At 33.4% G+C, this 19023-nt stretch overlaps 1 protein-coding gene across 4 annotated transcripts in view; it reads right to left on the reverse strand.

The window, feature by feature from the left end:
* The window catches only part of TRAPPC13 (trafficking protein particle complex subunit 13), a 34119-nt gene that overhangs the window by 7615 nt on the left and 7481 nt on the right, over window positions 1–19023 (reverse strand). For 2 of the 4 annotated variants that reach the window (XM_082457329.1, XM_082457328.1), the window contains exons 2-8: window positions 16253–16321; window positions 15583–15682; window positions 14376–14460; window positions 7874–8001; window positions 5050–5122; window positions 3919–3963; window positions 1012–1029 (exon numbers count right to left, since the gene is read on the reverse strand). In XM_082457329.1, coding sequence (XP_082313455.1) covers window positions 1012–1029; window positions 3919–3963; window positions 5050–5122; window positions 7874–8001; window positions 14376–14460; window positions 15583–15682; window positions 16253–16321 — 518 coding nt within the window. The remainder of the gene's footprint in view (window positions 1–1011; window positions 1030–3918; window positions 3964–5049; window positions 5123–7873; window positions 8002–14375; window positions 14461–15582; window positions 15683–16252; window positions 16322–19023) is intronic. The other 2 variants (XM_082457331.1, XM_082457330.1) reach the window with 1 other exon arrangement.

Genomic DNA, 19023 nt, shown 5'->3' on the forward strand with positions numbered 1-19023 from the left:
TAATATATATACAGAAATAAACTATGACTGAAAATTTTTGGCACTTATGAGTTTTTTAACACTAAATCCAGGAAAGTAGAAATCATTTGCAAAAATATAATGATGAAGTTATAATTTAATGTATTATTATCTAAAACAAAACAGATCCTTTAGTCCTTGGCACATGTGCTCTAATGAAAATAGAAATACGATTTATCAGTTTAAAAGAAGTACACACTCAAAGGCATTATTCTGTTACTTTTTCTCAAAAAAAAAATATCCCATCGATCCATTGCTTTAAAAAAAATAACCATAGACCCACATTTCAAATTTAAAAATGCAATTTCTGCATAAGCTTAGAAGAGCTTAGATAAAATGAAAGAAAAACAAGCTGCATAATGGAAAATTAAGCTAGTTTGAACAGTTAGCATGAAATAACTTGACATTTAAAAAATTAAGAATTCAGTGCTAAGGCAGTTGATGTTTTTATCATGTATATAATGTGTTATAAGCAAATGCTGCTTATATTAAATAGAAATTTGAAAATATGATTTTAGTCAACATGGGAAAATTTAATTTTCTTCTGTTTACTGTTGTCAAAGGGCCATCTTTACCTGACCCAGACTTAAAACTAAAACCACTGCTCATTTGAAGATGAATTTCAACTACACAGTTTACTCAAAGAATTGAAGTATAGTAGGATATTTTATATTAAGAGGTTGAAAATCCTGAGGCTATTTTAAACAAGGTTAATATGCCTCTTTTTAAAAATACCTACAGGAAACACACTAAAAATAAGAATATAATTGTTTCAATATGACAATTTAATCTTTGATGTATTTTTTCCCATAGAATAAGACGATCAATATAATATAAAAAGTACAAATTATATACATATTTTTGAAGTCACGTAAGTATATTCACAACTAACTTTGTTTTTCCACTATGTTTTGTAAAGAGAGATTAATTAGGCAGAGTCAAAAAGTGGTAAGTAAGAAAAGCATATAAATTTATAATAAAAAATCAAATTACCACAGAACTGAGGTCACTCTAATGGAAAAATAAAAAAGAAAAATTAGAAAAATCAGATTAAATGTTAAAGAAAAAGAATAACTAACTTTAAAATAAAATGCATTTCTGCATTTTTTTTTAATTTACTAAACAAGACAGCATTAGTAAAACAAGGAAGTAAACAGAAAGTAACACAAAGAAATATGACAAATCATTCTTCTAAAAAGGTGAAACTGCTAAGGTTAAATGAATAGAGAAGAACACTATAGGTGAATACTTAAACAGGAGCAAATATTCAAGGGCATATCTTGGGGGAGAGAGGTATATCCCATGCCTTTCTAGTTCTATAAGTCCTTTACTCACTTTGTAATTCTTCATAGATTACTTAGGTTGGGCATATACTATCTGCCACATTCAGAATAGATATACACTGTATAGCTTCTCTTAAATTTATCTAATAATGGAATCATTTTTTCAAGGAGGATCTTGGGTGATTAGAGTTCCACTGATCACACTTCAGGGAATGCTGGGCTAGACCACTTCAGACAAATGAGAGTTAACAGATTTCACAGTTTGTCTTTTTTTCACATATATATTGCTAAAGCTACTTATTTACCAAGGGCCATCTCAAATGTCAGCTCTTTCATCAAACACATAGCTGGAAATCATTTTTCACCTATGTTCCCAGAGAATAAGTACACTTCATGATCGGGGTGGGTGGGGATGCTTACACTGTATTTATGTCATGTCAGTCTCCTCCACTAGATCTAAGTACCGTGAGGACTGGGAAGATGTTCAGTTTATATTTATTTCTCTTTAGTACCTGGCATGGAGCTGTCACCAAAGGTTTGACGCCTAGCTTCTAATGTTACCAATTTTTTTTTTTTACAAGGCTTTCTTATATTAGAAGACTACAACAAAGTTTCTCACAAAACTTGTTTTCCTTTAGGTGATTCACATAGTATTAGAATTTTTAGAAGCAGCATAAAAAACATGTTTGAGACAAATGTGGGGCTAATAACAGTTGTCGTGTAAGGACTATGGCATAGTGTAATGAACATGAACTACTGATATCAGAGTGGTTAACTAACTCCTACAATTTACCTGAATTTCCTAGATGGAGTCCATAGAATCTGCTTCATGTTACAGGCAGAACAGTATTTGTTTGCCTAATAGGTAATAACAAATATCTTAGAGAGATCCTAAATGCTATTTGTTCACTCCTCATTTTTAAAAAAATGTCTATTTTCAAAAGTTCAGAATTTTACTAAAATTTTTTAGCTGAAGTTTGTTGGCAAAGTTTAGATTAAAAATTATGTCTATACTTAATGTTAACTGAAAAAGCAAACAAAATTGTTACTATGATTATAAAAACAGAATATTATATATAAATGAGTAAAGACTGAAAGAGAATATGGGTTAATGAAGAACCAACTACTTTTTAGTGTGGTGGACTTGTGGGTTTTTTCCTTACTTTTTGGGGAGTATGTTACTTTTATGTTATTTATGGAATAACTAGCAATTTAAAAAACAATTTGCAACTCACTCTGAATATTGTGATAAACTACTTGACAAGTATCTTAATGTACCACCATATTTCAACAAAGAAAACCTGAAATAGTTTAATATGTGCCTTCCTATATGTGCCTTTAAACGTCTAGTAATCTTGATGAGACTGTATCCTCGCATCAAATACGTATACTCTTCACTACGTACTCTATGTTCCACTTGTATTTCCAACTCTGCTTGGAATGCCTTCACTGCTCTGACATTCTGACGTTTCTAACACCTATTCCTTCTAGACACTGATGCAGTTCTCTTCCTTTTCCATGAAGCTTCTTTAGACTACTCCAGAATCTCATCCCCTGAGTTCCTGTAGCACATCCTTTTGTGTCATGCTCTTTAGTCTCACTATACACTATACCAGCTACTTTTGTTATTTTATGCACTTTTTTCTTTTCTCCTAATAGGTTTTTACTTTAAGGTTAGGTTCCTTATCTTAGATGTCTTAGTATGCCCAGCTGTAGTACAAACTTTATAGTGAATAAAAATTCAGATGCTGATGGTAAAAATATATATCAAATTTGACATGTGACTACAAATTTCTGATCACCTGGTTTTGGAGTAATAGACAAAATTTTCATTTCAAAATACTGCATTTGAATATCTTTGAGTTTATCACTGTGATATGAAACACATGATTTTGGGGGGGGTAAAAGGCCCATTAAGAAATCTGCTTTTTCTGGAGATCTAGATACCAGGATAAAATAGAATTTTGTAAAAGAAATCCAAGCCATAAAACCTTTTCTTTATGGAAAATTCTATTTTATCTCTTTTGTTCGGAAAGAAGATAATCTTCTATTCTAAAAGTTACTTCTTTCTGTATTTTTGCCAAATTTGTTTCTCCCAAGGAGCATTTCAAACCATTCACTAAACTTAGCAACCTAACTCTGGCTGGCACACTGACTTCCCAGGACAAAGAATTTAATGTACTGAGCTCAACTTAATATTTTTCTATGTGAATATTAAATCTTTTTTGCAGGGTTGGCTCTACCACTTCAATTTTTGTAATATCACAACCACATTTATAAAATATTTAACAGATTGCTAATGTTTTTAGGCAGTAACAACAACTATTAAATGGAAGCACAGGGCAATCATTTAATGAAAGGGGGTGAAAGCCTCACAAAATTAACAAGAATAAAAATCAAGGCATATTGATTCCATGTCAGTTGAAAACAGCAGATTAAAAGAGATCTGCAGTGAAATTATTCACTTTCAATTGAACTTTATGCTCATTTTTCACAAGTAATTCACAGTCATATCAGCAATTTACTCTGATATGAAAAGAAATGTATTACATGAGAATTTTAGTCAAATAAGATCTTAATGCTGAACCTGAAATCCCATTAAGTGCTCAACACTTACCTCTGCATTGTAAAATTTGGTTTTCACATCCAGTGGTTTGAGAACCTAGTTGAATAAAGCATATCAATCAAAGGAGATTATTATCATTTGACCATTTATTTTGTTTATCTGTTTTAAATCATAGGGCTTAAAACTGTCAAAGGCATTTTCCAATTTTAATTGTAATAGACTTTTCTAATGGGTATGCAATACTCTTGTAAAAACAAAAACAAAAACAATCCCAAATGCATTTTTAAAAAAGCCACTGTAATTTCTTGACTGGGTAATAGTTACATGAGTTATATGGATTTGTACTTCATAATAGTTTGTTAAACTGAACACATATATTTTTGTGTATTTCTCTCCATATATTTCACAAAGCATGTTTATCAAAATAAGCAATCAAACCTTTTATTTTCTCTTAAAAGGCATGCAAAATCTTAAACAGATGAGTGATAACAAAAGCAATAGAATAAAGCAAAATTTTTCTTCCTATTGCTGGTACTTTTTCTTCCACTTACAAACAGAGGAATGAAAAATATATATAGTATCATATCTAGATCTACATAACTGTATATGGTCATCTCATTTCCCTATCCACACACATACATGTGTTAAAACAGTGGTTTTCAACTATTTTTGATTATGGACTTTGAAAATTGTGTATAAATAAAAAATTCTAACTACGATTTCAGTGACTCATGAAGTCTCTGAAGGAAGCTTGGTCCACTTAGCCCAAGACAATAATCTCTCATTTAAATATTTCTTTAGAAATCTGATATTGTTTACACTTACTTTGTCTGGACTTTACACTCATTTTATCCTTCTTCTAGATTCTTTTGTGTTTTGTCAAGGAATGAAAACACAACAAATTTTTTTTCTGGATAAAACATTACATTGCCAATGATAATTTCTCTGCTTTTATTTAACTTACTTTAGTCCAAATTTAGATTGCTAGTAAGCACAATGATAATTTCTCTGCTTTTATTTAACTTACTTTAGTCCAACTTTAGATTGCTAGTAATAAGACAAATCCAAAAATATTAAGCTATTTGCTTTATTTGGAGTTTGTTTTTACTGCAGATAAATAGTAGTAATTTCCTAGGGGAAAAAAGGGCATCTAAGCACTATTTACCACTGTCATATCAATACCTGAAATTTGAAGAATTTTCTAAAATACATTTTTTCTCCACCCTGAGTTGTATAACTCACTGCACACACCAAGCTGAAACAGAAAGATGTTTTAATGATTTTGAATCACTTTCAACTTTGTTTTTTAATAGTTAATCTACTACACTTCAATTCCACCAACAAATTTGGAAAATATTTATACTAATGACACAAAAGTGTAGCCAAATGAGCCTAGAGCAGGAAAAAAAGAGTTCCAGTAGATATGGATATAATTCCATGAACAAGAAAGCTCTGATTAGTAAAATAAGATATACCATTTGTAGAGCAGGAAGTCAGAAACTTTTTTCTTCAGAAAGTAAAGCATAAGCCAAAATAAATCACAGGATAACTAAATAGTTGAATGTAAAAAGTTAAGTTCATATAAACTAGAAGAAAATACAAATTTTTAAAAAATTCCAGGATGAAGAAAGTCTTTTTAATGTAAATGCAATGGAAAGGAAAAGACTTCCACAAATTTAGAAATTGGATAAATCAAACACACTAAAACAAAATTTTAAAAAGGACAACAAACTAGGAAAAAATGCTTCTAACAATATGAAGAGAAATTCTTGTAAGCAAAACATTAATATCTCATTCAAAATAGAAGAAAAGGATATACACATAAATTGTAGTACCATAATCGACTAACAAAAATGTGTAAATGTTCAGCTTCACAAGTAGTCAAAGAAACAAATTAAAATAATGAGATAAGATTTTTCCTTATCTTAGGATTTGGCAAAAATTCTTTCCAAGAAATATCAGGGTTGGTGAGAGTTTAGAGAAACTGACTCTCTTTATACTGTTGGTGGTTATGAGAAATTTAGAAAAGAATCCTTCAGGAAAGGAGTCTTAAAAATGCTTATATGCTCCTATAGTAAACCCACTTCAAGCAATCTATTACAGGAAATATTAAGATGCTCACCACTGCATTATTTATAATAGTGAAAGACTGGAAATAATCTGAAGTCCAACATTAGGGTAAACAAATTACAATACACAGTCCAAGTGTGTAAGATAAAGTCATTTTAAAAAGAATGTTTTCAAAGAATACTGACTCAACTGGGTTCATGGTGTATTAAAAAAGATAAAACCATGCGTAATATGATCAAAATTTTATAAAATATTATTTGTTACTTATATACATCTGTTTTATATATATATGCACATAAAGGACTGAAATATACCAATATTATAATAGTGGCTATACTAGGTGGTGACATTACAGGTAATTTAATTTCTATTTTATACTTGTACCTAGTACTAAACTAGGTGTTAGGTATTTAGAGTTGATCAAAACTCAATACCTGCTCTCCAAGTGCTCACAGTTGGAAGCAGTGTAGCAAGGTACAGGTTATGAAGTCAGATTTGGATTTCAGTTCTATGCCATTATGTGCTAGCTATTAAATTCTCTAAGAGTCTCATTTTCTGTAAAATGGGGATTTTACACATTTAATATCATTTCAATAAAATCAATTTCAACAAATACTGACCATTGTTCTCGCTAAATCCCGGGGATGCAGCTAGCTGACTTTGTGGAACTCATACTTTAATGGGAATGGCAGGCACTCAGTAAGTAATGTCAAGCATAAAAGACATAGAAAAAAATGACAAGCTGTGGATGCTATAAAATAGACAAGAAGGGGGATTTTATCTAGTCTAGGCGGTCAAAAAGTCTCTTTGAGAAAGTCATGATGAATCTGAGAGATGACGAAGTAAAAGTAAACTAAACAAAATGACACAGGCATTCCTTTGTAAGGGAAGGATACATTTCAAGTCACAGAGCAGTTCAGAGGTAAAAGAAGTCCAATATGGCTACAGAGTAGAGAGGGAGGGAAGCATGAAGGTGAGAACTAGAGTACGTAGTTGGTAAGGATTAGTTGTGGAGAGCTCTGCAAAACCTATATAGTTAGAATTTCCTAAGGGTAGTAGGAGATCACTGAAGTGTTAAGTGACTTATCCAAGATCACATAATTAAATAAATAATCAAGCTAAAATTTGAACTCCAGAAAATCTGACTCAAAGCTCATACCAACCACAGAATATATATTAAAAAGTGCCTACAACAGAGCTTGTCACCAAAATGAATTAAATAATAGATAATATTACATATTTCTTTAAGACAAAGAAGAGAAGCAAAAATGGTGACGTTAAGTGGAGATGAAGAGAGGCTACTGAGAGACAGTTAACAAGAACTAACAGGACTTTGTGAATCAACTGGATATGGGGGTGGTAAGGCAGATAGAGAAGTCTAAAATTACTTTAGCTGGCTGAAATTTTCATATTTGCCTCTCAGACAAAGAAAAATACAGCATTCACGTTCAAATACATACACAGGCCAGGAATACAGAATTTGAGATTTTTTTCCCTCATACCTTTACTTTGGTTCTCTATTTTTGAACTCTCAGGGTAGAGTATATTTGTACAGCTAAATACAGAACTGAAAAATTGTGAATTTAAAAATAAATGTTATTAACATCAGTTGTTAGCATTTCAAAAGAATAAATGTACTTTTAGAGTGCTACCTGGGTTTTAAAGGTTTGCATGGATTTTTATTTTTAGATAAGATTGTAGATGCAAAAATGAAACTAGAGATAAGTGAAGATAAATTAAGATTTTTTTCCTTTCAAAAATAAACATTTTGTTTAAAGTTTGTTTCTGGCAAGCATGTAAACATGGTACATAAAATTCCTTCTGAAGTAGGTTCTTAGGCTTAATAACAAGTGGAATAAGTGGAAATAAGGCAAAAATTTCAAATAAAGGCATATATAAGTAAAAGCCTCTGAGATCTAGTAAAATTAATTCTTACATGTGTGTTCCAATCTCCTTTACTTCATGGTGTATGACATCATCTATACAACAATCAGGTTTAAGTTCAGCCACTGCAGCATTGGAGGCTGAAAGATTTAAACGCTGAGAACTTGTCTGAAGATCAGCCTTGAAAGAGAGAATAAAATCCAAATGAGACTGGTTACCTACAGGGTGTGGATAAGTATAGGTGGAAAGAATAGGGGAACAAGAACAAGGAAGTAGGGATGAAGAGAGAGCAACAAGTCTCTGTGTACATCTTTTTGTATAGCTCTGATGCTTAGGAACAGGGTAATGGTTCACACACACACACCTAAAAATAAATATTGATAAAATCAGCTATAAAGTAGGGGGAATCCAAAATGGAATACAAACAGTACCAAATGAATCTAACTGTATTACAAATGAACACAACCATGCTGGGAGGAGGAAAGGGAAAAAAAGAACTAACTTAAGTTTGGCAGACAAAAGCTAAAAATGAAAAGAATGGCACACAAATGTTTTACTCTAGCTAGCCCATTTGCTGTTTTGCAGGGGTATGGATTAGCAATTCTGAAACTTCTACATGTATACTAGGACTAAACAAAAAATATATATATTATGGATAACAAGAGACAAGTTTCTTACCTTTGGAGAAAAAAAGGTACAAATAAGGAAAGGGAGAAGCCTGCAATGAAACCTTTGGTGCTGGGCTGGAATTTGGGGCATCAGTATGAACATACGGTTTTGAAATTTATATATATACAGATGGATATTACAGAAACATATGTACATGTGTACACATGTGTTAGTATATAACACTAAAAGGTAAAAGGTAAATAATCATTCAAAACAGTATTAGATGTCAGAGACCAGCTGATTTGTAGAACTAGAGATCAGCATTAAAGTCATCAACTAAGAAAGGATCACTTTCTCTCTTGCCCCTACCAAGTTACTTTCTATCATATTCCCTCCCTTATTCCTTTTTTTTAGAAATTCACGTTCTTTCATTTATTTATTTATTTATTTATTTATTTATTTATGACTGTGTTGAGTCTTCGTTTCTGTGCGAGGGCTTTCTCTAGTTGCGGCAAGTGGGGACCACTCTTCATCGCGGTGCACGGGCCTCTCACCATCGCAGCCTCTCTTGTTGCGGAGCACAGGCTCCAGACGCGCAGGCTCAGTAATTGTGGCTCACGGGCCCAGTTGCTCCGTGGCATGTGGGATCTTCCCAGACCAGGGCTCGAACCCGTGTCCCCTGCATTGGCAGGCAGATTCTCAACCACTGCGCCACCAGGGAAGCCCCCTTATTCCTTTTGAACATTGATCATTTTCTCTAATTCTCTTAAATGGCATCCTCCCTTAATCTCAGCTACTGTCTATCACATTCAATTTTAACTTTCTTTGTAACATTTATTATGATCTATAATTACCTTATTTATGATTTTGTTTACCTGTTTTCTTCTGTCTCCCCTACCAAAGATGTAAGGTCTGTTGAGGCAGGAACCTCTTGCCTTCTCTTGTTCACCACTGTAACATGGTGCCTGGCACACAGTAGGCAATTAATAAATGTTTGTTGCATACTGAATGAAGTTATGATAAAACTTCAAGGCAAATGTCAAGAAAAATTCAGAGAAAGCAAAGATCACATTAAGTCATGGGGATTAGGGGAGGTTTTGTCCATAAGGGCGCAGATTTTTTAAAAGCTTTTTTTTTTTTTTTAATCAGTTAACACGTTTTCTGCAGTTAATTCTAACCTAACATTCTTAATGCAGGCACTTCCAAGTGGGATATTTATTAGTGCTGTCTTTTTTGTTATTATATTCAGTTATTAAACAGTAGTAGCTTACATTTATTGGGCACCTACTATGTGCAAAGCCCTGGTCTAAGCACATTACTCATTTAATGCCCACAACCCTGAAGCAGGTCATTATACTATCCCTATTTTACAGACAAACCAAGGCACACGGAAGGAACAACTCCCCTTAGGTTATACAACTAGTAAGTAACGAAGCTGAGATTCAAAATTCTTTAACAAACATTTTAGAAATTAGAGAAGAGGGGGAAAAGAAAAGAAACAGTCAAACCCATGGGCTTTCTGTCCAATGTGTTTTCCTATGTATCATTTTTTAAACATTAATCATAACTACAGCATGTATTATATATGGCTGAACACTTTTACTTTTCTCCTTTTTCATCTTATAAACACTGCTGCACTTAACATTTATTTCCTAATTACCTATGAGGGCTTTTCCAGGAGCTGGAGATACACCAGTGAACAACAGAGCAAAATCCCTGCCCCTAGGGAATTTAAATGTTTGGGGAAAATAATATAGAGTAAAGGAGGAATGGAGGGCTGGCTTGGGGTAGGGGAATACAATATAAATTACAGGGTCGGCTTCATGCTGCAAATTGGTTTTTGGATGAACAGGATTTAAAAAGGGAGAGAGGAAAGGGGAAATGGAGAATCATTTCAAGTAAGTTAAAAAAAGCAAAACACCTTAAGTGTAAAAGCTCAAGATCAAAAAAGAGTTCGGTATAATTAAGGAATTCATGTTAAAAAATAAGAAAAAAGCATTTAAAAACATCTAGACTAAACTTCAAGTGAATAGAGGCCTTGTCTCTTTCGTTTCCTGCTATAACCCCAGTATCTAGAATTGTGCCTGGAATACATACTTGTTGAATGAATGAGCAAATGCCTATTACACACCATTGGTTCTCGAAGTATGGTTCCCAGACTAACAGAATCAGCATCACCTGAGAACATGTTAGAAATGTAAATTCTGGGAATTCCCTGGCAGTCCAGTGGTTAGGACTTTGCGCTTCCACTGTCAGGGGCCTGGGTTTGATCCCTGGTTGGGGAACTAAGCTCCCACAAGCCCCGCGGTGTGGCCAAAAAAAAAGGTAAATTCTTGGGCACCATTTCAGATTGATTAAATCAGAAACACTGGAGGTGAGGCTCAGCAATCAGTGTTTTAAAAAGTCCTCCAGATGCTTTTAATACCTTCTAAACTTTAAGAACCAATAGTACAGGGACTTCCCTGATGGTCTAGTGGTTAAGAATCCATCTTGTAGTGCAGGGGATGCCAGTTTGATCCCTGGTCGGGGAACTAAGATCCCATATGCTGTGGGGTTACTGAGCCTGTGTGCCACAACTACAGAGCCTGTGCGCTCTGGAGCCCATGCAACATAACTAGAGAGAAGGCTGCAAGCTGCAACTAAGACCTGATGCAGCCAAAAATAAATAAATAAAATAAAAATAAACAACCAATGGTACAGATCATTAAAGTTATTTTTTTTTAAATAAATTTACTTTTTTATTGGCTGCGTTGGGTCTTTGTTGCTGCGTGTGGGCTTTCTCTAGTTGTGGCGAGCGGGGGCTACTCTTTGTTGTGGTGTGCAGGCTACTCATTGCAGTGGCTTCTCTTGTGGCGGAGCACGGGATCTAGGCGCGCGGGCTTCAGTAGTGTGGCACACGGGCTCAGTAGTGGCTTGCGGACTTGGTTGCTCCCCAGCATGTGGGATCTTCCCAGACCAGAGCTCGAACCTGTGTCCCCTGCATTGGCAGGCGGACTCCCAACCACTGCACCACCAGGGAAGTCCCTACTATTTTTTTATTTATAGTACACTATGCTGTCTTTTGTTTATAGAACACTTCATTTTTTGGTAGCATGCTAAGGTTTCCAGACTTATTGCTGAAAATTATTTTTCAATTAAAAAACAAACAAAAAACCCCCTAGTGGTTTCCAGTTAAACATGATAGATTATATAGCATTTTTATTCTCAAAAACAACACTAAGATGTCAGTACAGGAATTTTAAAAGTACAGATTCATAAGCTCTTTTCCACATTCCAAAATTCCAAGAGCTATAACAAATTAAACTTTTGAGAGCAGAATTCTGAGTAGCTGAAGTAATGGCGGTAGAGTAACTGAATCTCCCGAGTCATCCTCAAATAAATAAATAAAATTTAAAAACTATACAAACTCAGTGTTAGTATAGCTAGAGAGCAGCAAACGTCTAAACTTCAAATTTCTGCAAGCTATTTCTCATGCTCTCGTCATAAGCCTTTGCAAAGAACAAGAGAAGTTCATGAAAAATTGAGCTTAAGAGAGAAAAGGAAGGTAGAGACAGGCCTAAGAATGATGAAAAGTACTGCCAGAAAGACAAAGTCTATCCTAAGTGTCAAAATACTGAGAAAGTGCATTACTGGAAGATGAGAGCACAGCCTACAGGAGACATAACAGTATGTTTAATGGTGAAGAGGCAATTCTGGAAAGATAACAATTCAGGGGAAGAAGAGAGTTAAAAAGGAGAAGAACCTTTTGGAAACTGTCAGTGAAGAGAAAATGAAGCAGGAGGAGAAAATTGAGGATGCTGTCACTTAAAAGAAAGAGAAAAACTGAGGAACACTCAACCTTTTCTTCTTCCACCACCCTCCCAAAAGCCACCCGATAAAGAAACGACACTTTGCTTGCAAGGCTCTAAGAGAGTATTCTTGAACTAAGAATATCAAAGCACCCCAAACTGCACTTCACAGAATGCAAAGCTAGCAACAGTCTTAATCTATACAAAAATACTATTAAAAAAAACATACAATGATAATTTAAACAATTCACTGATCCAAACTGCCACCCAAAACCAATAGTGAAACAGAAGAAAACTGCAACACAATATTCAAAGTGAATTAAATACCCTCATAAAAACATTTGGAGATAATTATAAGGCACCCAAGGAAATATAGATTTGAATGAAAATTTACTAAGGGGAACTAAAGAAAAGCAGGCAAAGAAGAGCCAATTTATATGTAATTGGAGTCTGTAAAATGATAAACAAAATGCTAGTTCTTAGTTAAGAGTAAGAAGACTCTTGGTGGGCACTGTACTGCTCACTAAACATTAGCTATCTCTGTTATTATGCCAAACACCACTGCCTTTATAGAAATTAAAACTGAGCAGAGCCCACAGAAATATAATCACATATTTTATAAGAAATACATTATGGTAATATTTGTTCTTTTTAACATTGACTTAAATTACACACATTTGCTGATTTATTCATCTTACAAAAATAAATTCAGCATTTACTGAATGCCAACTGTATGACAGGAAAAAAGTATACATTCTAGAAGTTCTGAAAGTCAGTCCTTTTCATAATCAAATGCAGAGGTCAGCAAACTTTTTCTTTAAAAGGTCAGATAGCAAATATTTTAGACTTTGCAGGTCATACAGTTTGTTGCAACTACACAATTCTGATGTTGTAGCTTGAAATCTGCCACAGATAATACATAAATGGATGAGTGTGGCTATGTGTCAATAAAATTTTACTTACAGACTGAAATTTGAATTTTATATAATTTTCACATCACAAAATAAGCTTTTGTTTCTTTTCAATATTTAAAAATGTAAAACCTTTCTTAGCTCGTTCCTAGCATAGCTTCATACTGTCTTGCAAAAACAGGCAATGGATCAAATTTGGCCTGCACGCTGTAGTTTGCCAACCCCTGATCTAATGAAAGGCAGAAACCCTATCCATAGAGTGACAAACATATGCACATGTATGCAAAAATTTGCATCCAGTTTCTGGAAGTTGGGTCATATACGGAACTTGGAATATTTGCTCTCTGAGATCCTTTTCAATTCTAGTACTTGCTGATCATTTTTCAATCTCATTCTAACTGGACTTCCCTTTCCCTTCCATAGGCGACGCTCTAGTGACCTAAACTCACCACTTGAAGACAGCTTTGACCACTTCTCAACAACATACGATGAATTTTTCCTTTTTTTATGCCCTTTCTTTTTGGGAATAAACTTCCAGTTGTTTAACTGAGCTAGCATATTCTCTCTCTTGATTTCTCAAAACCGCAAGAATATTTTAACTGGCCTATTTCCTACAAACCATCCCATACAATGTTTTCATAACAGTCTTCCAACATAGCCTGAATACCTCTGCTCAAAAGTCTCCACTGACTGCACACTGTCTTAAAGTAACCTTAGCCTTAGTCTTGCTTTTAAGATGCTCCACTGTATGGCTACTACATATCTCTACAACCTTACCTACTCTTACTAAGTGAATTCTGTTCACTGCTACAAGAACACATTACATATTCCTATGTCTCTTCTTCTGATTACCATGTCCCTTTTTGTCTTTTCTTCTAAATCCTGCCATTCTTTCAAGATCCTCTTGTGCTCCCTCTCCTTCAACAAGCCTTCCTGAATGATGCAATCCCCAGTGATCTTTCCTCCTCTTTCAAATTTTATTATGTTAATCACAAATTATTAACAAAAATTTAAAGTGTTATTTACCTTTGGTACATTTTCTCATCCAAGCTATCACAAATTTTGAGGATAAGGAAAAATGATTCTGTGCATAGCATACCTTAGAACTTTAGGTGTTCAATTAATAGTTGTTATTAATGACAATTAAAAAGTCCAGTATCAAGCAGGCATTTTAATGAAGTTTCAACACATAAGAAGAGAAATTAAAAAGTTAAAAAAAATTATCCCAAAGAAGAATGCCACTTACTTTAACCAATATATCTTTTACAACTTGATTGCTATCATTATGAACGCTGATATAACTGGAAAAGGTCTCTCCCAAAAATATATTCCTGTGAAATAAAATAAATTTTTAGGCAGAAATCCATTCAACTTTTATCATAAATCTTCTATTTGTGCACCACTGAGAACGTCAAATGGAGAAATTACTAAAGGATAGAGATCAGGTGAAATACTATTTCAATATTTCTTTGTTTACACTAGGCTGTTCACTCATTACCTAGTGCAATTAAAAATACAGATTTAATCTATAAAACATGCTATATATCTTGACCCTCAACTACTGCCAAAACTGCCAGCCCTCCTAAAAATAAGTCATTGAAATCAGATCCATGTTAAGAGTCTGAAGATTTGATACTGAGGAGGCTAGAGAAAGGCAGTTTTTGAAATAACTTATGCCCCGAATCTAGAAGAGACCAAGTTACTGATCTCAGAGTATTTTTTACCAATTTATTTTATTTTTCTTTTTCTAAGTCATTCTAATAAAAATAATGACTAGTGGCATTAGTTTATATGTTATATATATAATGCATATAAACATATAAATATATGTAGATATATTTATACAAATATTTTAATATAAATACGTTTTTTACATGAATATATTTCTAAGCTTTCAAGACACTAGTCAATGACCACATTCTGTAAACCTTTTGAAAAAACCTGAAAAATTCCTTTTGGTCTAAAATTGTCTGTTGCAAACAGAATGGAACCAGGGACTTCTACCTCAGTAATAATCTAGAGTAAGAGAATAGCTAAGAGCAAGAGAAGGAATAAAATATTTAGAACTCCTAATGAGCTGACAAGTCCAATAACTTAAGTTGGTAAAGGGCTGTGATGGTGAATAAAAGAGCTGTTTCTGAAAGACACTGAGATTAAATCAGTTAAAATAAAAGGAATATGTAGGCATTAAAAAATATAATAAGATCTAAAGAAGAAAGTTAAAATTCTACCACCCTAGGAACCACTGTTAATATTTTGGTATGCATCTTACTTTTTTAATTAAAAAAAAACCAACAGAATCACATAGCATAATTTTGGTAAAACTTTTTTTTGTTTTCAGCCACATACATGTATCATGAGCATTTTGCCATCCCATAGTTACTTTCTGAAAACGTGATTTGTAATGGCTTCAGAGTGTTGTTGTGTTTCTAATGTGAACATATCATTCTTACCCAAAATTCTGTGGTAAAGTCAACATTTCTCCCAACATTAAAATTTCTGCACCATTTACAGTTGAAGGATCATCTCTCATGAGCTGGTTAAAGAGGTCTCCTGTAGAAAGAGAAAAACATCAAATTCTAACACCTACCTTGGAAATAACTTTTATTTATGTGAAGAAACAGCTGAGAGAGATATTTAAAAAAATAATCTCATAACAAAAATTATATTTAAAAAAATCTAATTTCTAATCTTCACTACAACAAATGCATGCCAAAAAAATTCTGTTTCTACAGAAAACGAACACTTCAGGAACAAAGGAAAATGTAGGTCATGAGATATATAGAAAGCTCCAGTGATTTTTAAATAAAGGGAATGCTAACATACATTGATGGAACATCTGAGGATAAATGAAATTTTAATAGTGTCATTATGAGGAATGTATTTTTACTAAAACTAAAATAAAAGTCTCTTGTTGCCATGGGATATCAATAGTATTTTGATGTATAGATTATGACTGAGACCTATTACTCAGATGGCCACCATTCACACGTACAAAAACAGGCAACAAATAATGCAGTAAAGAGTTAGCATAAGATTGGCAAGGTTAGGCTTATTCCAAGGTAAGGCAATCCAGGTTTCAAATTTTCCCTAGGTGCAAGTAGGATAAAGCATGTGTCATACCAGGTAAGTCTTTCTCTTCACATGTTACTGGAATATTGGTGAATAAAGTAGGCTTAGTCAACCGCATCACTGTGAATTGGGAAAGTAGAAAAAAAAAGAAAAAAAGAAAGAAAGAAAGAAAATATTAATACCATTTTATGCCAGTATTCGCAAGTTGAATGTATGGTATTCATCAATTTTATACTAGTATAAAATATAATCTGAATACTTCCCAAACAATATAATATTAAGTATTTCCTAAGATTATTACACAGCAATGATTTACTAATAAAAATCTTAGTATATAACAAAAAGAATTTTATATATGACAAAAAGAAAGAACAATTTTGCTTTTATTTACAACCTAATGAATTATAAAAATTAAATGCAAACGCAATATGGCTCATTATATAAAAAGTAGAAAATAAAATAATTTCAAAGCTTACAGTATATTACAATCTTGAATGACTTCACTGTAAACAATATCAACAAAATATTAACCAATGTTAGTCTGATAGGGACAAGAATTTAGATGCACCATTCTGAATATGAAACAATAATTATATGCCAAAAGGATTTTTGTTAACTTTATTCCTTGGTTATAATCACAGGCCACTGAAGTTCAGTAAGTGGCCCTTTAAGTAATAGTAATTCTTTGTAAAAATTATGAAAGTGTCAGTTAATGTGTAGGTTTATAGAATTCCAACCAAAACTAGTATTTGTTCTTGGAACATGACAGAATGTATCTAAAGTTTATCTAGAGAAACAAATAAATAAAAATAAGCTATAGAAATTAATAGGAAACAATGATAAAAAACTGCACATGGGCTTCCCTAGTGGCTCAGTGGTTAAGAATCTGCCTGCCAATGCAGGGGACACGGGTTCGAGCACTGGTCCAGGAAGATCCCACATGCTGCGGAGCAACTAAGTCCGTATGCCACAACTACTGAGCCTGTGCTCTAGAGCCCGTGAGCCATGACTACTGAGCCCACGTGCCACAACCAGTGAAGTCCACATGCCTAGAGCCCATGCTCCACAACAGAGAAGCCACCGCAATGAGAAGCCTGTGCACCGCAACAAAGAGTAGCCCCCACTCGCCACAACTAGAGAAAGCCTGCGCGCAGCAACAAAGACCCAAGGCAGCCAAAAATAAATAAATAAAATAAATTAAAAAAAAAAAACTGGACATAACATGTAGTAAAACATTTAAGTCCATAATCAACTAATTGGCTTATTAATACAAGACCATACTGATATGTTAGATAATTTTTAAAAATTATTAGGATGCAGCAAAAACAAATCAACATTATAAGGTGCTAGGACAACTGGTTCACTATCTGGGAAAAATGAAATTTAGTTTACAAATTCATTTCAAATATCAAGCTGCATATGTATCAAATAGTTGGACAAAAATTAAGCAAGAGAAAACTAGAAAAAGTGAAAATTAAACCTAGTCTAGCAGGGACAGGACATTCTAATTAAAACATCTTTTTCAATTTTTTGTTAAGATTGACATTTGACCACATCAAAATAAAGACAAAAATATAGAAGTAAAAATCATACAAACTCATAAAACATTTCAGAAAATGAATCCCAGAAGACTGTTTCTTTATAGTCTATTAAGATGTTCATTCAACTCAAAACTCAAATCTTTAAAGACTATTGATCTAAATGGTCAGTGCACAATATGTGGTATTCGTTAATGTATGTAAAAATGTACCACCTAACTACTAATTAACTAGCTATATCATTCATATCAAATTTAGTGCCTTTCTCATTTTGGTCTTATCTTAAATGTCATCTTTCTCAGAAAAGAAGTAACAGGTCACCCTGTTTCTCTCATAGCACCTTGTATTTATCATGAATTATGTTTATTCACTTATAAGTTTATAGCACTCCTATCCAAACTCCTTGAAGTTTAGGCTCTTATGTATCATGTTAAGTTTTGTGGGCTCGGTGCTTGACACAGGTTCTGGCACATAGTCTGGCACATAGTATTAACACCTCACCAAAATCTTCAAGTAAGTGGTATTTTTGATGATGTAAAGTTTCAAGAACTGAGGCCATTAAATAATGTTATATTAAATAGATGACCGCAGACTTCACTCTGCTCAAAAAGAATTTTCCCTATTATTAATTATAAGCCCAGGGTCATAAACCTGGAATGTCATGCTTTATTAGAAACATCCCATGGGAATTCAAAGTCCGACTCTATTTCAAACAGGACATTAACCAGCTACACATCAATGATGTGGGTGGGGGAGTGAATGGGGAAGTGTTTCAAACCTCTTTCACTCTTACTTTTAACCAGGAAAATATTAAAATTAAGTACAATCTGCAGGGGATAAAAAGGTGTTCTGAAAATGACATACAGGAAACAGTTTTTTTCACAATCTTTCAAGACTCTAAACTCAATTTTAACACCAATTGGTGCTCTCTTTCTCTCTCTTTTTTTTTTTTTTTCATTTCAGGTGAGACCAAATCTTAACAAATAAAGAGGAAATACACTCTCAAGGGAATCCTGAAACACTTTTTAAAAAGTGTTCTTCACAACACTGTACAGCAACTATATACCCCAATAAAAATTTTTTAAAAAAGAAAGTTATACTCAGTTAAGAGTAAAAAGTAAACAAGTTAAAATAAACATAAATTTGGAGTGATCAAAAAAAAAAAGTGTTCTTGAATTCACCTAGACGTGTAGCCAGCTTATTTGCTTATTATATGCTCAAACTTCCATTATGTACAAAAGTCCTTTAAAGCTTAGTTTTTACTGATGCTATGGTTTTCTAGGG

This window comes from Balaenoptera physalus (genome assembly GCF_965194825.1).
Source record: "Balaenoptera physalus genome assembly, chromosome: 3".
Lineage (NCBI taxonomy): Eukaryota > Metazoa > Chordata > Mammalia > Artiodactyla > Balaenopteridae > Balaenoptera > Balaenoptera physalus.